The following is a 21,407-nucleotide window of genomic DNA, read 5'->3' as shown; positions in this document are numbered from 1 at the left end:
ATGTTTATCTATATTTGTTGTTCAATGTATCAGGGATGAGAGGAACCAGTCGATCATTGTGAGTGGGGAGTCCGGAGCCGGAAAGACGGTATCAGCCAAATACGCCATGAGATACTTTGCTACGGTCAGCGGCTCCACCAGCGAGGCCAATGTAGAGCAGAAAGTCTTGGCTTCCAACCCCATCATGGAGGTGAGAACTGCAGGCTGCCTGTTGAGAAAGACCTTAGATTACTTCCAGTTTTATCTTAAAATCTTAAACCTTTTGTGAGCATTGTTTTTCTAACTCATTAGATGCAGAATCACTATCTAGGTATCATAGATTTTTCCACTCTCTGAATCTGTGAAATCACTCAATGCAACTCTGTGCAACCTGTGTACTAAAGAGAATTGTAAATTACAGGTCAAAACACTTGTGTTGTGGGTGTGAAGGACTGGAAAAAGCTCTGTTCCATAGCTGTGAATTTATCTTCAAAGTGAGAGTCCTGGGTCATTTTTCCTGGCAGTTTGTGTATAGAAGCTTGTTTCCATTGCCCAGTTAGGATGTTCACAAGCTTAGCTGATTTATGGATGAAAATAGATGAATGTCATTCTGTTTGTCCTTCTCCTTTCTTATGTCGCTCTTCTCCACTGGCTTTTACTTACTCCTTCCCTTCAGTGCCTCTGCTCTCTGCTGTGATAACACCGTTCTTATTCTTAACTGTGTGTGTGTGTGTGTGTGTGTGTGTGTGTGTGTGTGTGTGTGTGTGTGTGTGTGTGTGTGTGTGTGTGTGTGTGTGTGTGTGTGTGTGTGTGTGTGTGTGTGTGTGTGTGTGTGTGTGTGTGTGTGTGTGTGTGTGTGTGTGTGTGTGTTGTATCTCTTCCTGTAGAGTTATAAAGACAGGAGGGGGTTGGAGAGCTCCCCTGTGCCCATATGTCACCCCTCCTCTACCTCCTGACATCCCCCACTCTGTCCGTTCCTTTCCAACCGCTCTACTAACATCCCTCTCGTCCTCACAGCCATCACTTTCACCTCGAGCCAATCGGAGACAAGATGACCGAATGAATAGAAAGCTTTCTTTCATCACAGTGATGATGTCACTTCAGCCTCTAAACCTGGATGCAGAGTAGATGGTTACATCAGCCTTTTCGATATTACAAAACCTGCGTGTGTGTGAGAAAGGGAGAGTGTTTGTGTGTGGTGTTTATATGTGTTTGCCTGATGCAGGCAGATATTGGAATACCTGCTCTGCTGAAAGACTCCTTGTCTGCAGTGAAAGACTGTGTGTTTGGCCTTAACTCAGCAAGAACCCTCTGTGCTCGCACACGACTTAACTCGCTTCAAGCCGGCTGGTTGTATAGCTGGGATGTGTTTGTGTGTGTTTGTATGTAGCCCAGCCTGACAATTCCTTGTTGGGTCATTGATCAATCCAGTATATTGACCTAAGGCTGCTGACTTCAGTTGATTTATTTTGTCATGTGTAAAAGCTCTGCAGGGATTCAGGTTTTTGAACACAGCATTCAAGGTTCTGCCGTACTAGTTTTAGGATCAGTTGTATAGTACTTAAAGAGCCAGGCTAGCTGTTTCCCCCTGTTTCCAGTCTTTGTGCTAAGCAAAGCTAACCAGCTGCTGGCGTTAGCTTCATATTTTCTGCACAGACATGAGAGTGGTGTCAATCTGAAGATCTAAGATCTAACTCTCGGCAAGTGAATAAGCGTATTTCCCAAAAATGCTCAAGAGCCATATTCGCCCCAAATATTTTCACCCTAATAACAGGTACTTTGTTGCCTCCTTGTACTTTCTGCTTCACCAGAGTATCAGTAACTTTAGGAAAAATTGCTTTTCCACTCTCCTGGGACATTTGGAGCTACTGCATACTAGATTTAAAGTCAAATGGCGTTAAAATAGAAATGTACTGCTGCACCATCTGCCTTATTTAAATTTAAACACTTATCAACATAATAAGTTGTATCTGTTTTTGCATTTTGTTTTTCACCTGTCTCTCAGGCAATTGGAAATGCAAAGACCACCCGAAACGACAACAGCAGTCGCTTTGGGAAATACATCGAGATCGGCTTCGACACCCGCTACCGTATCATTGGTGCCAACATGAGAACATATCTGCTGGAGAAATCACGAGTGGTGTTTCAGGTGAGCGCACAAACACACACTCAGGTTTATTTTTTTGTGTGACATTTTTAGGCCTTTATTTGACAGGACAGCTTAGATTTTTGAAAGGGGAGAGAGGGGGGGAATTACATGCAGCAAAGGGTCGCAGGCCAGAACCGAACCCGTGGCTGCTGCGGTGAGGACCAAGCCTCTGTACATGGGGTGCACGCTCCACCAGGCGAGCCACCCAGGCGCCCCCCTTTGTGTGGATATTTAATTGACTCAGCCGTCACAGATCCATGCACAAAGTTGACTTTTGTACAATTTTACATTTCTTATATATTCTTTATATTTTTGTTAAGCTTCAGTTCATGTCAGTCTTTTTTTTAAGCACAGCCTAAAGTCCCTGTGGCACCGATGTGTCCTTCAGTCATTTTTAACTGGATTCCTGATGGCAAATTTTGTTCCTGCTGAAGGGTCCTGTTGTTCTGCACTTTGCAGTTCTTTAGCTGAACTTACACTCCGGTGTCTTTGCAAGGTTACAGGCAAAAGAGAATTTCCTGAAGTAGCATCTGTGATTTGTTATAGCATTTGTCATGACTACACTACTTTAGCTTGTTTCCGTGACATTAAAGGTGTTTTTGCTAGGAGTCCTCAAAGCTTGTCAGCAGTAATGTTACACCATGTGCTATAGCCATAATTTAACACATTTAGAGTTTGTTGGCTGACATCAAAATGATCATATGGCCAAAATCTGAGACTTACAGCTTACTGCCTGGTTGAAAATGACTGGGAAAAGCCTATCTGGAATGATATTTATCTGGAAACTGATAACCGCTTCAAACATTACAATAAAACTACCTTTTAAATTGTAGTAACATTTTATTTGTATGATGTTTATTGTTGCTATGTGTGTTTGGCACTCTTTGTTACTAAAATGTAACAATAAAAGGGTAGACTGTCTCCCAAATTTGTAATTGTAAATTACAACACACGCACCTAAACACACAGCGACAAGCCCACTGGAACCATGACTCGGTTGTTAATTGGCCTCCATTGGCTCACACATGACTCATGTGTTGCTGCACACACACTGTACGCACACATGCATATACACACATACCGCAAATACTTTGCCTTGTGTCATATGGTGAAGTATCAACACACACCATATAAATGCAACCGCCCTGGGCCCCTGGACCTGATTCCAGCTGGGGACCATTTTGTTGCATGTCATACCCCCCCTCTTTCTCCTGCATTCCTTATCTCAGACTCTACTGTCATTATCAAATAAAGGCAAAAAAATGCCAAAATTAATGTTTCAATATAATTGGATGTTTTACCTCTCATTCAAAAGGCATCAACTCTGACTAACTGTTAGGGTGTCCTCTGTGTTAAACCTCTGTGTGAAACCCTACAGACCCTTTATTATTTTACAAGTCAACAATAATGCTAACCCTGGTCAAAATGTTCTCACGTTTGATTATTTCAGTGCTCTTTCTATTCTTCTTAAAAAGTATGAAAATGTGCAGTCAACCAGACACAAACGCACACAAGCAGTCAGTCCACCAGTAGAACTCAACCAACACTGAATGTCAGTTAGGCCATGGTGTCCTTTAGTGCAGAAGAAGTTTGCGGCAGTAACTTCCTTCTCAACAAAGACAAGTAGGAGGCAACAAAGTATACAATCCATCCGTCACGCCGGGTTACAGTGTGGCACTTCTTTCCTCTCCCCCTGTTTCTCTCTCTCCATTGTGAAAGACATTCTTGCCCAAGCAATGATTTCATTTGTGTCCGTTTCTTGTCTAAATCTTTCTTTAGATATGTTTCCCTCTCTCCTTACAGCCCAAAGTCTCAGAGAGGCCAAATCAGTGCACATGTTTAACAAGCATAAAAGTTTAAAACCATTTTTTTTTTGTGATCTTATAACTTTATATTTGATAATTTGTCTTCAAGTTTGATTTATTTATATAAAGTTTACTTGCTTTTTCACTCATACAACTTAATTGTAAATTCAGTGGGTGTGTTTGCTCACTGGTGGAGCCAGTAGGACAGTGTCTAGATATGGAAGAATATTTTAACTTAACACACACGCGCACGCACAAACACCTTGCAGCACTGTTGGGAATGAGGATGTTGGCAGAAAACATGATCACTTTCCTCCTCACATTTTTCACATACTTGACTCCCTCGTGTGTGTGTGTGTGTGTGTGTGTGTGTGTGTGTGTGTGTGTGTGTGTGTGTGTGTGTGTGTGTGTGTGTGTGTGTGTGTGTGTGTGTGTGTGTGTGTGTGTGTGTGTGTGTGTCCACCTTTCACATGTTTATACATTGACGCAGACAATGCCTGCATGAACAAGGTCAATAAAGTTTAGATCAATATAATTCTTCATGTGATGTATTTGAATAAATTGAGCATGCTATAGGTGTTCATGTAGCATTTCCCTCACATACGATCTTCATGCTTTCTTCCAGGCGGACGAGGAAAGGAATTATCATATTTTCTATCAGCTCTGTGCATCATCCCATCTGCCTGAGTTCAAGACTCTGAAGCTGAGTAAGACTTATACACACACACACACGCGCGCACACACACACACACACACACACACAAACACACACAAACACAAATACACAGAGCTTCACAGTTGAATGTGACTGGCTTAACTGGACAGTTACACCGTAAGCAATTACAAAAACAGTAGCTTGAAATGCTCACTTTCTTGCATTGGAAGGAACTCGTAATTTTCATCTTTCAGTGGGCTACAGCACTCAGACACATACTGTACTGTATATATTATCTAATCTAGAGCACTTAAATTAGCGATAGCAATTCAGAATCAGTAGTTAACAGAGTAAGTTATTGTTAGAGCATTGTGTTTAGCTGCTCTGGTTCAAAACACAAGGAAAACTGAAAACACGGAAAATCCATCATTGGTTCAGCCAAACAAAAAATAATTAAAAGTTTAATCTGCAGAAAATAAGAACTGATTTTAACTCCAACATCTAGTGGAACTGATTCAGCCCAGAATACAATCTACATATAACAAAATATTTATCCCCTCCACATTTCCAAAACAATCTTCATGAACCACAGTGAAGTGTGTAAAGAGCGCTGCCACATATCCGATTTTATATCAGTTTCTATGTATCAAACTCATTGACTCTGTGGCTGAACAGGCCCTCACACAGAGTGCTCCAACTGTGGGCATGCACCTGCTCATCCTAGTCATTGGACACACACACACACACACACACACACACACACACACACACACACACACACACACACACACACACACACACACACACACACTGGCACTGCCATTTACAGCCACTTAGTTGGCATTCGCTCTCTCTGTCTCACACGCATGCGCGCGCACACACACACACACACACACACAGCTGCTGTCTTTTCCTCTCCTGCTGACTTCCTGGCTCAGTAAATGGAGTGGTTGTCACAGTCGTGTCAGTGCCTCTTATTGCCAGGCAACAGGCCATGCCTTAATTCAGTGTAAAGGGTGTATAAAGAAACTGATTGTGGGAAAGTTGAGCTAACATCATTCTTAAACAAAAGTGTTCTTGATTTAACTTTTTTTCTAATAAACCTGAACCATCTGCAAAATTGTGCTATGGTGCACTGATGTCACAATGTATGATTTTAACAGACAGCGCCTCCTAGCTGATTATAAACTAAATGCTTTCTAAAATAAATGTAACTTTTAAATCAGGTACATGTACATTTCCAATGCAGCCCCTGCATGATAAAGGGGGATGCTGTAATTGCACATTTGTACCCAAATTGCACAAGGTAAAACTGCACATACTGCATGTTTTCTTAATTAATTCACCCTCTCTGTTTCTCCACCCAGGCAGTGCAAACGACTTTTTGTACACCAGGCAGGGCCGCAGCCCTGTCATCCACGGTGTGGACGACACCAAGGAGCTGTCCACAACTCGCAATGCTTTTACATTGCTCGGTAACCTGCACACCCTCACATACAAAAAGAAATACACATTCAAATGTGTCGGGAAAATGTACACATTGTAACGTGTGTGTGTGTGTGTGTGTGTGTGTGTGTGTGTGTTTTTCCTTGCAGGTATTAATGAGTCCTATCAGATGGGATTGTTCCAGGTTTTGGCTGCTATTCTTCATCTGGGAAACGTGGAGATAAAGGACAAAGACTCAGACAGCAGCCTCATTCCTGTGAGGATAATATTTATACTCCAGTCCTAATTGTCAGACAAGTTGAAACCGATTGCATGATATTCACAACTTTATATCTGTAGTTATGTGAGATATATATATATATATATATATATATATATATATATATATATATATATATATATATATATATATATATATATATATATATATATATATATATGCCTGTATTTGACCAAAATCTAAAAATAAATATTGTGTTGGGCCGGTTAGAGCACCGAAATATCAAGAGAATAAGTCAGTGCTGCTTATTTGCACCACTTGTTTACTTATAGCATCAACCTCCATCTTGTTAGGGGGAGACAGTGTCACTGGGTTGTTGAACACAAAATATTATAATTCAAGAATTACATTTCAAATTACAAGTCCAAATAAGGGAATCCACCTTTTCTTAGCTGACATCTTGGTGGGTGTCTCCTGGTACGGATTAAAATCTCCTCTTTTCTCTGTAGCCCAACAATCGCCACCTGACGGCGTTCTGCGAGTTGGTAGGCGTGACCTACCAGGACATGTCTCAGTGGCTGTGCCACAGGAAGCTGAAGACGGCCACAGAGACCTATATCAAGACCCTCCCCCGCCTGCAGGCCACCAACGCCCGTGACGCGCTTGCCAAACATATCTACGCCAAGCTCTTCAACTGGATTGTGGAGCATGTTAACAAAGCCCTAATCACCAATATCAAACAGCACTCCTTCATCGGGGTCCTGGACATCTACGGGTACGTCTGCATCATGGTTAAATACAGTAAATTGCGATGCCTTTCCTCAGCAGTGTACAAGCGCCATGACTCCTCTGTTCTTCCTCTCAAGGTTTGAGACGTTTGAGATCAACAGCTTTGAGCAGTTCTGTATCAACTACGCTAATGAGAAACTCCAGCAGCAGTTCAACATGGTGGGCAGCATGTGTTTTACCTGTTGGATTGCACTTTGTAATGTACAGATGCGAAATAGTATTACTTGTTTGATGCAAGTATATAGCTAAATCCCCACGTGTGTTTTGTGTGCAGCATGTGTTCAAGCTGGAGCAGGAGGAGTACATGAAGGAGCAGATCCCCTGGACTCTGATTGACTTCTACGACAATCAGCCCTGCATCAACCTCATAGAAGCCAAGATGGGCATCCTGGACCTGTTAGACGAGGAGTGCAAGGTTCTTTTTTATCTAGCCTACTAAATAATATTTTAATAGTTTGTATTACATTTAGTTTTCTGGTAAGTCACCATTATTGAAATACACTTAGGATGCAGAGAGAATTGTTTCCGGCACATGACCGACAGAACAAGATTTTAGCCCTTTGTCACTATTCGATGCAGCTTACTGATTATGCTGATTTTGTTTCAAAGCTCTGTCCAAAAGAACACATTTTATCCTGCTTTTGAAAGCGAAATCTAAAAAATAAGTGTAATCATAAGTCTTCTAATCTTAGTTCAGTCTTTTAACAAAAGTCTGCATTGGCACACAAGCTAAGGACACACAGTACAATAAAATAAGGCTCGATGACTTATGAGTAGTGTTGGTGGAATGAAAACTTGCTCATAAATGATAAATTAATAAAGTACTGCATATTGATCAGAAGCTTGTGGGTTGTGGATAAACCTCTTATTGAGAACCATCCACACGTTCACACCCACATTCTGCTTTACTTTTTTATTTTTTTTTGGACAGTGAACCTGTCAGTGCCTCCCACCACACACTAGACCCGAGTCTCTGACACCTACACTTATTAGTTCACCTGCAGGAACGCTGAAACCCACTATGAAACGATGACCACGTTCGAGCATACGCAATGAAACTGAAGCTTTTTCAATTGTATTCAATTCAGAGTTGGATTGCATGTTTTTTATTTATTTATATGTTTTATTTTGCTGAACTTTGGTAGTGTGTTTGTATGTATGTATGTATATATATATATACAGTGGGGGAAATAAGTATTTGACCCCTTGCTGATTTTGCAGGTTTGCCCACTTACAAAGAATGCAAAAATCTACAATTGTAATCATATGTACATTCTAACAGGGAAAGACAGAATCCCAAAGAAAATTCCAGAAAAATCACATCATATGAATTTATTAAAATTGATAACCATCTGATGAGGAAAAACAAGTATTTGACCCCCTGGACAAACAGCAAGTATTCTGGCTCCTACAAGCCAGTTAGTCTTTCTTTAAGACACAGCCCCAATCCGAACCAATTATCTACATCAAATACACCTGCCTCACCTCGTTACCTGTATAAAAGACACCTGTCAACACCCAAACAACCAGCATCCAACATCACCACCATGGGCAAGACCAAAGAGCTTTCTACGGACATCAGGGACAAGATTGTTGATCTGCACAAGGCTGGGATGGGCTACAAGAGAATCGGAAAGCAACTTGGAGAGAAAAGATCAACTGTCGGTGCAGTTATCAGGAAATGGAAGAAGCACCACACCACCGCCAACCTCCCTCGGTCTGGGCCTCCACACAAGATCTTGCCTCGTGGGGTGTCCCTGATCATGCGAACGGTAAGGAATCATCCCAAAACCACAAAGGGGGAACTGATGAATCAACTGAAGGCAGCTGGGACCACAGTTACAAAAGAAACGGTTGGTAACACACTACGCCGTCATGGATTGAAATCCTGCAGCGCACGCAAGGTCCCCCTGCTCAAGAAGAAACATGTACAGGCCCGCATGAAGTTCGCCATTCACCACCTGGACGACTCAGAAGAGGCCTGGAAGAAGGTGATGTGGTCAGATGAGACCAAAATAGAACTTTTTGGCCTCAACTCAACTCGTTGTGTTTGGAGGGCAAAGAACACAGAGTACAACCCAAAGAACACCATCCCCACCGTCAAGCATGGTGGTGGCAACATCATGCTTTGGGGGTGCTTTTCAGCCAAGGGGACGGGACAACTCCATCGTATTGAGGGGAGGATGGACGGGGCCATGTATCGTGGAATTCTGGACCGACATCTCCTTCCCTCAGTGAGAGAGCTGAAGATGGGTCGAGGATGGGTGTTTCAGCACGACAACGACCCTAAGCACACCGCCAAAGCAACAAAAGAGTGGCTGAAGAAGAAGCACATCAAGGTTCTGGAGTGGCCTAGCCAGTCTACAGACCTGAATCCGATTGAAAATCTTTGGAGGGAGCTTAAAATTCAAGTTGCCAGGCGACAACCTCGGAACCTGAATGATTTGGAGGCTGTCTGCAGGGGGTGGGCCAACATCCCTGCCGAAATGTGCACAAACCTTGTCACCAACTATAAAAACCGTTTGACATCTGTGCTGGCCAATAATGGCTTTTCTACAAAATATTAACATGCTGTTTGTCCAGGGGGTCAAATACTTGTTTTTCCTCATCAGATGGTTATCAATTTTAATAAATTCATATGATGTGATTTTCTGGAATTTTCTTTGGGATTCTGTCTTTCACTGTTAGAATGTACATATGATTAAAATTGTAGATTTTTGTATTCTTTGTAAGTGGGCAAACCTGCAAAATCAGCAAGGGGTCAAATACTTATTTCCCCCACTATATATATATATATATATATACACACACACACACACACACACACACACACACACACACACACACACACACACACACACACACACACACACACACACACACACAAGTTAATGTTCAAGTTACAGCCAGTGTAAAGGCGTTGCTCATATCAGTACCATCTACACACTTTTACAGCTCAGCCAGTTCACTAACAATGCTGCTGACTTATCTCTCTGTGGTTCCACTGCAAGGTCATTTTACAAGCTGTTGACATTTGAGGTGGTCCACATTGCTCACATTGCAGAGTAACGCAAACACAAAATGGACATTTGGTTTGACTTCTTGGCAAAGAAATATGAGTAAAGATTTGGTCACGCACTGTGTAACCAGAAAAAACACACTTCCTTAGATTATTTGAAATGTTCAGTTCTTTGTCTCGCAGTGTATTTTTAAGCAAAAGGTTACATACATGTTTTCTTACTGATGGTTTCCACTTCACTTCTCCCTTTCTATACCAGATGCCCAAAGGTTCAGATGATTCGTGGGCTCAGAAACTCTACAACACCCACCTAAAGACCTGCTCCCTCTTCGAAAAGCCACGCATGTCCAACCGCGCCTTCATCATTCAACATTTCGCTGACAAGGTGGGCTTGACTGACGTGTTTGCTACATGTTCCCATAGTGTTTGTCATGATATGAGCAGAGTTAAATTCATTATTTTGGAAGTTTGACATTCAATTTTTTTGCTCGAAAAGTAGTGTCATGACAGGGACCTTTTTTAGTTCAACAAACAACACTTAAGGACAGATTGGCTGCAGTGGCTGCTGCAGTGCTGGAGTTATTTTTAGGATGGCTGGAGGATGGATGTTATGGATGGATGGATGTTATAATGTTGTTATTGTTTTCACACAAGAAATCAGTTCTGCAATGAACTCTTTAGAGTGTGTGTGCTTGACTAGTGTAATCCAGATTAGTTTGATAGGTTCCCAATTGTGTAATGAGGTGCTGTATGACGGCGTGTTATTTTTAATGGGTTTTTTTTAGATCCTCACTATCAGGTTACAGATAAACGGAGCCAAGGACTAATACGGGCTTTTCCATTAGGTCCCTTGATATTAAAATGGGTTCCTTGGAGATACTTCTGACCAAACATGTGCAAAGATTGATGTTGTTGTATTTAAAGACACTTGCATCATGTCTGTTCATGAGCTACTGTTAAGGCTTCACTGTTTGCCTTGCAGCTGTCACTGGCAACCTCAATTTGATGCAAAACCAGGAGAACTATAATCAATGTTTACATTTTACCGTTTGCCTTCATTTTCTCTCCCAAATAAGTTTGGGGGTTTGTTTAAAATATGCAATCGTCTCACCACTCGTGTGTCTTGCCACAGTGGACCTTTTTTTTTAGCAGTGTCACTTAAATCCCAGATTTTAGCAATTGAAAGAAAACCCAGGTTGTCTAAAACCGGAACTTCAATTCAAGCGTATGCAGTTAAATATTCCAGCGTTGTAATAGCTCCGAGTTCCTGCAATGCTCAAAGCTGCCTTGGGACTTGGAGACTCCTGTGCATCTCGCATTCATGCCGACGTCTGCTTGCAGGTCTAATCAATACAGGGCACTCAAGAAAGGCCTGATACAGAGCTTTCCCATGATGCATTGCAGTCCAGGAATTTGATTGAAATTACAACAGATAAAATTCCGCTGTGTGGCCGTCTTCAAACCACAGACACGCTTTATACTTCATGCAGGCTCGGAGCTCAGGGGAAATGCATCCCAAAGTGTTCTGGAAAGAAATCCTCATTCCATCACGTTCATTCCATCCATTTCAGCCTCATCATTAGTCTGTTTTTTTCTGCCTGGTTTTTATTTACTTTTCAGTTTGAATCATAGATGTGTGTTATAGTTTTTGGTGGGGGGTCATAATGATTTTGAACTTGAACTCTGGGTTTTCGTTCCTTTTAATGTCATTGTTTCTTTTTGTCACTGTGTCTCCATGTGTTGTCCATGTATGTTTGGTTCTGTCCTCATCATGACAACCCTTCCCTGCCAACAGGAGGTAAACCGATGTGTTCTTACAACGCTGGTCCGCCTGTAGCTCTCTCTTTAACTCCTTTTCTCTTTCCTCCTTCCCTGTCTCTCCCTCTCTTTGGCACTGAGTTATTATCACTATAACCATGCATGGGGAGCACTAAAAGCACTCTGGGAGGAGAAAAAGGCAATGAAACATTTACCTTTTTGTACCCTAAGCATTAGGACAGTGTGAATACACATGCTTCTTTGGGTGAGATTATTTGTATTAACACACCTGCAGTGATGTGATTATAAATACAGAACTGCAAGGGAGAGTAGGTTAACTGTAATTTCCAGTGAAATGTCCCTTAAAGGTATTATGCTCTGTTGTCGTCGAGCAGGTGGAATACCAGTGTGAAGGTTTCCTGGAGAAGAACAAGGACACAGTGAACGAAGACCAGATAAATGTGCTGAAGGCCAGCAAGGTGAGGAGTACAGACACACATTACATAAATGTGTATATACTGGAACCATTTGAATACATCAATGTACAACTCAAAGCATTATGAAGCATCCACTGAGATCAAAGCCTAGAGGCCTCATGGAGAGCTGGTGCTGCACCTGGTCTTTGTGTGAAAAATAGACGATTGTTTACTGAGCAGAAGTCCAACCTGAAGGCTCATGGAAGCAGCGCCCTCCTCTGGCCATGTGGAGGTAGTGTTGACGCCCGAGGGGATGACAAATGCTCGATCCAGGAGATTTATGGTCAGAGAGGTTTAGGTTTTACGGTATTTACACATAACAGACAAATCTGAACACACACACACAGACACAGACAGTAAATCGGGTCATTGGCTTAACATGCCTCAAAGAGGATAAATATGATTGTGGTTCATTAGTATAATATTTATATATTATTGTTATTATTCTTTATTTAGCTACATATTACCCTCCGTAGCTTGTCCAAATATGTATTTAATGACTTGCTGAAAAGCCTAACTGAGCCTAAATAAATGCAGTTATGTAATAACAGTAGTAATATACTTGGATAGTATATTACTACTGTACTACATGTATCTGATTCTACAAATGAACACACCCTTATGCAGCAGCACACTGTGCACACAAACAATCTTTTACAGCAACATTTATTAGCTTTTGTCAAACCAGGACATCCCATAGTAAGTTTTTTTTTTTTTTTTTTTTTTTTTTTTAATTGGTAATTTCTTATGGGTTTATTTCAGTTTTTCGAAGAATATTTAGTTAATTTTGGAACAAAATGCTGTTGAACTGGAAAAGCACCCATTATACACTGTCGCACACATACTCATGATCCATTAACCTTAATGCCCAAATCAACATTACATGTGGGGGTGGGTGTTTTTTAGTCTTCCTTTAAATCCTCACTGATGTTTTGGTTGCACACACACACACACACACACACACACACACACACACACACACACACACACACAAACATGTTGTGCGTTGTTCAAAATGCTTGAAGTGATCATCGACTGTTTTCTTGTAGACTTCAACAAGAACAGATTTGGGTAAGGGTTAAAATACTGTCTGCTCTAACCTCTAACACAATCACTTAACATATACACACACACACACACAAACATACACAGTATAGTCTGATTTTTTCCATGGAAATCAGTGAGCTTTACACAATTGGAATTAAACAGTAATGAGCTATTAATAAGATTTAGTCTATTTAACTTTGGTTTTACTTCCCTGCCAAGCTTATCGTGTGTGTGTGTGTGTGTGTGTGTGTGTGTGTGTGTGTGTGTGTGTGTGTGTGTGTGTGTGTGTGTGTGTGTGTGTGTGTGTGTGTGTGTGTGTGTGTGCGTGCGCGACTATATTTGTGGGGTCCAAAAACCAGGAATACAGTATACTTGTGGGGTCCCGACAGCTTTGTGGAGCCAAACTGCTGGACCCCACAACTTTAAAGTGCTGTTTGAGGGTTAAGACATGGTTTTATGGTTAGAATTAGGTTAGGGTTAAGGTTAGGCATTTAGCTGTGATGGTTCAGGTTAGGGTAAGGGGCTAGGGAATGCATTATGTCAATGATGGGTCCCCACAAAGATGGTGAAACGTAGTGTGTGCGTGCTCGTGTTGGCATGTTTTCCATCTAGCTGATTGTTTGCTCATACCACGAGGAGCACATCTGTAAAATGCTGCTTCAACAGGATTTTTATTTTTTCTACAAGCCAAATCTGGTACTGAACCTTCTGCCACAAGGCCTTGTCATAAATGTCTGACATTTTATTCTGTAAACATTAAACCGCTAACTGTTTTCATTGCATCACCATGTACAGTAACACATTAACATGCAATTCCTTATAAAATACAAAATAAGCAATGTAGAATATGCTCTCTATGAGGCATGGAAAAAGATCTGTTTTTGTGATTGCCCATAGATGAACAGAGAACGGTTCTGGATGATGCATTTTCTAACTGTTTATATCCCTTCAACTGTAAAGAGAGTTAAAGAAAATTCTGGATCAGTACAAATTAGGTTTTCTTCTTTGTAGTCTTGGCCATCATTTCTTAATGAATTGATAAAGTAATTGCTTGAGATCTGGAAACTGAGCAACATCGCTACAACGAACTGGGGTAGGAAACATTCAGTAATCGATCATGCAGCTTGTAAACAAGCTTACAGTTTAGCCAAATTATCCAGACCCAAAGTTAGCACACCTGAAAACGTTGCAAATAATCATTCGTTGCACAGTAAATGTTCTGTGTGCACAACAACGACAAGTACAGTGAGACAAAGTCGAACATTTTAACTTTCACCTTCATTTTCTCTTCCAAATAAGTTTGGCCGGTAATAAATAATATTTGGGGGTTTGTTTAAAATTTGCACTCCTCTCACCACTCGTGTGTCTTGCTGCAGTGGACTTTTTTTTTTTTTTTTTTTTTAAGCAGTGTCACTTAAATCTCAGATCTTAGCAATTGGCAAAAAACTATGAAAAGAAAACCCAGGTTGTCTAAAACAGGAACTTTCTTTCAAGCGTCATCGTCTTTCAAATCATCATTCCATCACGTTCCTTCCATCCATTTCAGCCTCATCATTAGTCTGCCTGGTTTTTATTTACTTTTCAGTTTGAATCGTAGGTGTTTTATAGTTTTTGGTGGTGGGTCATAATGATTTTGAACTTGAACTGTGGGTTTTCTTTCCTTTTAATGTCATTGTTTCTTTTTGTCACTGTGTCTCCATGTGTTGTCCATGTATGTTTGGTTCTGTCCTCATCATGACAACCCTTCCCTGCCAACAGAAGGTAAACGGAGGCGTTCTTACAATGCTGTTCCGCCTGTAGCTCTTCCTTTATTTAGTTTCCCTATTTTCTCTTTCCCCGTCTCTCTCTTTTTCTCTCTGTCTCTGTCACCGAGTTATTTTCACTCTAACGGAACTGAGGAGATTGAAGTTGCGTGTGCCTTTAGTTTGCTGCATGGGGAGCACTAAACACTCTAGGGGGATTGAACATAAAAACAGGATAAAGGAAGAAGGATATTTTCAGAATGATGCTGAGAGCACATAAAGCCTTTGTGGCCTTGGCTGTCCTGCTTAATGACGCTGGCGAGAGAAGCAGCATGGCAACGCTCTGAGCACAGCAGGAGGACCTGAAGCTGCACATAACAAACCTCCTCATATAACCTCCGTGTTATATGGAACATGACTGATGTCTGTGTGCATCATACATGATGCTATTTCTCTCATAACACCATGGCAAGATAATGCCATGCATCATATATGGCCGCTGCATATCGTCATATATGAGCAAACATAACATTTCATTATTTTCATTGGCTTTAAGAAACATTGTAATAACGATCTGACTATGAACGAATTTAACAAACGCTAATCAACAAATCAAGCAACATTGACTTACTCATCTATTCAAACTATCCAGTGATCTTTGTGTGAAAATGTTGAGATTAATTAACTTTCATGTCAAACTGTCCCTACATTAGATTACTAGATTAGATTAGTTGATTACTTCATACATTTAAAAAAATTTAAGTCCTCAACCTAATGGTTTTCAACACTCAACTAAAATTATAAATGCTAAAAAGAAAGCTGTCATGCTTGGTAAGTCGTTGTGCAATAGGTAAGAGAATCCATATGCATGTCATGTACTGTAAATAGAGACTATTAGTCTGAAGATTAATTTAACAGTACGTCCAGAGCAAAATGCTTTGTGGTTAACTTATTTTTCAGTAAATCAATATTGCCTACATGTTTGTGACTGTAAGTGGGCTGTTGTTCCCAGTTTGACCTGCTGGTGGAGCTGTTCCAGGACGAGGAGAAAGCCACCAGTCCCACTGGTCAGGTCCCTGGCACCGGAGGCCGGACCCGCCTCAGCATCAAACCTGACAAGGGCCGTGACAAGAGCAGCAAGGAGCACAAGAAGACTGTCGGCTGCCAGGTTAATATCTCTTTCCAGTGTTTATTTCTGATGTTGCCCGCATACTCAGTATTGGTGTTTACACAGGTGCTCTGTCGAATTTTTATTTCACAAAATGAGATCAGATCCAGTGCATTTTGGTAGATATTTGTTAGATATATCACAAAATATTGTGCGTCTTGTTTACCCACATGCCTTTTTTGTCCAAATTCATTGTCAATAGTTTTTATTACTGCCAGTTGTGAATTGCAGCTTCATTAAATAAAACAGGAAAGAAAGACAACTTAAGTTTTTAGTAGGTTTTGAGGGATCATTTATTTTTTTAATCCATTCTCTAGATTGAAGTACATTATCTCTGTTTAATTAAGTTAAGTTTCTTCCTATGGATTATAATGCTACAAACAACAGCAGTATGTGCTCATAAAGATCCATTTTACAGATGCACTTGGCCTAGTTTGAAACTACAAAAGAAGTTATGGTGGTGATGATGATGATGATGGTCTTTTCTTGTAGTTTCGTAACTCTCTGCAAATGCTGATGGATACTTTGAACGCAACCACTCCCCACTATGTCCGCTGCATCAAACCCAATGACTTCAAGTTGGCCTTCTCGTGAGTCTTCCTCTTCTCTGTTTATGAAAAACTTTTTCAAGTAAATTGTTGTATGATATGATTGTTTTTATTTATTTTTTCTGTTCTCCAGAGGTATTCATATTCTCTTAGCCCACGTGTAAGTCATTTTAGTCATATTGACTGTGGTTATTTGTTGTTGGCAGGTTTGATCCTAAACGTGCAGTGCAGCAGCTCAGAGCCTGTGGTGTCCTGGAAACCATCCGCATCTCCGCTGCAGGTTTCCCATCCAGGTACTGATGCATCCCAGCAACACTGCTACTGTTTCCCACAGACTCTCCTGTGTTTGATATGTGTTTTATCCTTAAAGATTTTCAGAAGTTTCTGAGCAGAAGGCAGATGCAAATTGACCGTGCAGTTAAGAATCTGCTGTATATACATTGTGTCTGAATACATCCTTAAAGTTATGCAGCCAGCAAGCTCTGTGCCAGATTGATTTGATCAGTGTCTCTATCTATCATAACTCAATTTGATTTCTCCCTGTCGAGTTTTGTTTGGTTTCCTGGCTTTACTTACTAGTGTCCTTTTTGGAATTTTAGATATATACTAACCCTGAAAACCTTACAATTTGAGCAGAACCTAAAAGAAAAAAATGTGTGTGCATGTGTGTCTCAGATGGACATATCAGGAGTTCTTCAGCCGTTACAGAGTGCTGATGAAGCAGAAGGATGTGTTATCTGACAAGAAGTTGACATGCAGAAACGTTTTGGAGAAACTGGTGCAGGTCAGACTATATGAGTTTTTACCTTTCCTTTTTTTCCAAAAAAGGAAAAAAATAGGGTTATCCTATGATTTCCATTGCTTATGGCATGTCAGTCTTGAACTCTCTTATATTATGTTATCTGATTTCTGTTTTAGTTTTGCATTACGTAGTCCTTTGTTTTGCCTCTTTCTGTGCAAAAACAAAAAAACAGTAGCAAATGTTCCTCACACAGTACATATGTCTCTTTTTGTCCATCCAATCATGTCTTAACTCCTGATCTCTGCTCCTGTCTTCCTTCAGGACCAGGATAAATACCAGTTTGGTAAGACCAAGATCTTCTTCAGGGCCGGCCAGGTCGCCTACCTGGAGAAGTTGAGGGCGGACAAGTTGCGTGTTGCCTGCATTCGCATCCAGAAAACCATCCGTTGTTGGCTGGCTCGCAAAAAGTATCTGCGCAAGCGCAGCGCTGCCATCACCATCCAGAGGTTCACCAGAGGCTACCAGGCTCGCTGGTGAGTCAGTTGAACATGATATGCACCTCCCTTCAACCATTAAAACAGATAATTTACACACAAAGACATCTGACTCCTTTTGACCGTTTGTTTTATAAGATAATACTGGGTAAAATTGTTTATTTTTAGTATTATTGCAGTTAAATAAGCTCTAAAGTTATATTCAAATTTGAAATGCGTGTTAGTTGAGATATTTATATCTCGGGTCTCCTCAGCCTTGCCAAGTTCATGCGTCGCACGCAGGCGGCCACCATCATCCAGAAATACCAGAGGATGTGCATGGAGAGGAAACGCTACAGGCAGAAGCAGGCTGCTGCTCTGGTCATGCAGACGATCCTCCGAGCTTATATGGCCCGGCAGAAGTACCAGGGGGTAAGACACACATCACACAAAATGCTTCAAAATATATTCATCCTAACGAGTCTGTCTATTATTAAGTCCTGAGATCCAGCTTTCTTAAAACAAGACAGGGTGTCCGTGGAAAGTATTAAAAGTTGATGAATTCATTTGGTGAAAATGAAGGCCCTTAAAAAGTATTAAAAAGTCATAAACACCTTTTTCCGAGGTATTCAGTTTTGTAGCTTGCTTCAAAATGTATATTTGCCCAAAGAGGTTGAATGCTTAAGTTTGCGTGGTCACTTAGTGGGAGTCCGTGTAGTTTGTTTATGGAATCCTGCTTGATTTGATCTCATCTGAAAAGGATAACACGCTCACTGACCCACTGGCTGCTGCTGCTTTATACAGTACTGTAGGTCCCTTTATACATGGGTGCTACCTAGCTAATAGGGAAATGTAGGTGTTGCGGCTGTAAGCAGTCCAAAAAAATGCTGCGCCAAGGGACTAAACGCTGAGATATGAAAAACACACTGACGTGCTGGAGATCCAGTTCAATCATTTATTCCTCCACACTTAATATACAATTAGTGCTGCAGTTACCAAATGTAAAGTTATTTTGTGATGCGAATAAGTGTGTGAGTGCGGTCAACCGAAAGTGTTCGCTCCCAGGCTCGCCCCCTCTCTGTCAAAGCCCAAAAACCAAGTGAACAGGTGACGCAAACAAATATACTGCTATCACTTACCCCAAAACCCTGGTGAACACGCCCACCACCTACAATATCAGTGCATAATATAATAATCAATGAATAATATCAATTAGACCATAAACATGTGGCTCCTAGAGTAGGTTTTCCAACATGGTTGGAGGACAAGGAGTTTGAACCATGGCTGAGACCTGCTCTGTGTGTCAGAAAGCGATAAGTGTAGCTTTAATGTGGATCAACGCTGTCTGATGTCGCAATTGCACCTCGCCGGAGCACGGGGATTGTTGCCAGCTCATATGTTATGCTGTTTTGGCTCGGTGGTGAATTTCATATACATATAACACTCACCTGGTCTGACATAGAGGTGAGTCAATTCTTGAATTGGCGATGAGCTCTTAAAGTGTTTTTTAAAAAAGGTCTTAAATTGTATTAATATATTCAATTTAACTTCAGGATTCCTGCATATACCCTTCAAGAAGTAATCAATAAAACATCTGTGATACTTATGGTGCAGTTACTGCCCTATTCTGTCTTTCTTATACAAACAACCTGTAACAAGAGAAACCAGGAATATTAGGCTTATGTTAAAATCAGAAAAATTGTGACTGTGCATAATATTCACATGTGCTCTTATTTCTCTCTGCTTCCCCTTTTCTGTTTCTGTGTCTGTCTGTAGTTACTGCGGGAGCACAATGCAGTGATCATTCAGAAGCGCGTTCGCGGCTGGTTGGCGCGGTGCTGGTACAAGCGCTGCCTCGTCTCCCTCGTCTACCTGCAGTGCTGCTTCCGCAGGATGAAGGCCAGACGCGAGTTGAAGAAACTGAAGATCGAGGCTCGTTCAGTGGAGCACTTCAAGAAGCTCAACAAAGGCATGGAGAACAAGATCATGCAGCTGCAGAGGAGAATCGACGAGCAGGTGAGTTGCCCTTTTTCTCTTTTTTTTGTGTCCTCATGTATTGATTCATTTTTGTCATTTGGGTGTTTTGATTTCCCTGTTTTATGATCTGTCGCATGCCTCCAGACCAAGGACAACCGGTCAATCAACGAGAAGCTAGTCAGTCTGGAGACTTCTTCCACAGCAGAGAGGGAGCGGATGCGAGGCGAGCTGAGCCGGCTGCGCGGGGTGGAGGAGGACGCCAAGAACAAAGGCAACCAGGTGACCTTGCTGCTGGAGCAGCTGGAGAAGCTGAAGAAGGAGCTGAGTTCCACACAGAAGGAGAAGAAGACCATCGAGGACTGGGCGCAAACCTACAGGGACGAAATGGAGAAAGTAAGACGGGATCCACACCCGTATCTGTCGGTCTCCCAGTACACAGTGCATATACAGTAGAATTACATGTCTTCGGTAGAACAGTAGATGTGTTTCCCTATTCTTGGTTGTAGGTCGCAGATGTTTCCTTGGATGTTGATGGTATATTTGAACCTCTTTTAGAGAATAATATGGAGGTTTTGAATTTCAAGAAAAATTCCCTTTTTGCTTATTTATTTACTCTAGTTAAAACCTCCTCTGTCCTCTCTCCTCTACTTAGTTTTCAACTTTTAGTGAGACTGTGGCTGTCAGAAGTCCTATTATTAGTTCAAAACTAAGTTTGATAGAAATTGCTCCCAATTAGAACAATCTCCTTTAGTTTCCTGGAAATATATATATTTCGCAAAATACTTTTGGCAACAGAGGAAAACAGTTTTTCCCCAATTTAGGAGCCAAAGCGAACCAGGTGGAAATGGGCGCATGGTGGGCTGAGAGGGCAGTGTTGCCCTGGGGCAGGTGAGCACAGGCGACAGAGTAGTGTACTAATGAGGTAGCCACTGAACTGTGTGTGCGTGTGTACTCTGTGTTTTTTCTTTATTTTTTCAGTGTTTTTGTCTAGTATTTTGTCCTATTTTGCCTTCAAATAGCCCAGGAGGTATTTCTAAATGAGAAGCACTTCTTTTGAGAGTTAGGAGTTACAGTAATGTGTTAGATGACGGATGTGCAAAATAAACGGATCAGTCACATTTAGTTCTGTAGCATGGACTTCATTTCACGATCAGTCACTGCTGCTTTACATAACGTGATTTAAGGATTGTGTGTGTGTGTGTGTGTGTGTGTGTGTGTGTGTGTGTGTGTGTGTGTGTGTGTGTGTGTGTGTGTGTGTGTGTGTGTGTGTGTGTGTGTGTGTGTGTGTGTGTGTGTGTGTGTGTGTGTGTGTGTGTGTGTGTGTGTGTGTGTGTGTGTGTAGATGGTCTCGGAGCTGAAGGATCAGAATTGCTCACTAAAGAAAGAGAAGGACGACTTGAACAGGTTGATTCAG

At 41.3% G+C, this 21,407-nt stretch overlaps 1 protein-coding gene across 12 annotated transcripts in view; it reads left to right on the top strand.

The window, feature by feature from the left end:
• myo5aa (myosin VAa) overlaps nt 1–21,407 on the top strand; it is a 66,883-nt gene that overhangs the window by 25,998 nt on the left and 19,478 nt on the right. For 6 of the 12 annotated variants that reach the window (XM_028571085.1, XM_028571400.1, XM_028571327.1 and 3 more), the window contains exons 5-24: nt 34–190; nt 1,985–2,128; nt 4,559–4,640; nt 5,956–6,063; nt 6,184–6,290; nt 6,764–7,029; nt 7,121–7,202; nt 7,318–7,458; nt 10,322–10,447; nt 12,213–12,299; nt 15,102–15,104; nt 16,098–16,253; nt 16,746–16,843; nt 17,008–17,094; nt 17,477–17,585; nt 17,865–18,076; nt 18,292–18,448; nt 19,793–20,032; nt 20,138–20,386; nt 21,336–21,407. The exon at nt 21,336–21,407 is cut by the window's right edge and continues 22 nt beyond it. In XM_028571085.1, coding sequence (XP_028426886.1) covers nt 34–190; nt 1,985–2,128; nt 4,559–4,640; nt 5,956–6,063; nt 6,184–6,290; nt 6,764–7,029; nt 7,121–7,202; nt 7,318–7,458; nt 10,322–10,447; nt 12,213–12,299; nt 15,102–15,104; nt 16,098–16,253; nt 16,746–16,843; nt 17,008–17,094; nt 17,477–17,585; nt 17,865–18,076; nt 18,292–18,448; nt 19,793–20,032; nt 20,138–20,386; nt 21,336–21,407 — 2,683 coding nt within the window. The remainder of the gene's footprint in view (nt 1–33; nt 191–1,984; nt 2,129–4,558; nt 4,641–5,955; nt 6,064–6,183; nt 6,291–6,763; nt 7,030–7,120; nt 7,203–7,317; nt 7,459–10,321; nt 10,448–12,212; nt 12,300–15,101; nt 15,105–16,097; nt 16,254–16,745; nt 16,844–17,007; nt 17,095–17,476; nt 17,586–17,864; nt 18,077–18,291; nt 18,449–19,792; nt 20,033–20,137; nt 20,387–21,335) is intronic. The other 6 variants (XM_028571582.1, XM_028571505.1, XM_028571007.1 and 3 more) reach the window with 3 other exon arrangements.

Source organism: Perca flavescens, chromosome 1 (assembly GCF_004354835.1).
Source record: "Perca flavescens isolate YP-PL-M2 chromosome 1, PFLA_1.0, whole genome shotgun sequence".
Taxonomy (NCBI): domain Eukaryota; kingdom Metazoa; phylum Chordata; class Actinopteri; order Perciformes; family Percidae; genus Perca; species Perca flavescens.
The sequence above is the reverse complement of the archived record's forward strand: the minus strand, read 5'-3'. Positions and strand labels throughout refer to the sequence as shown.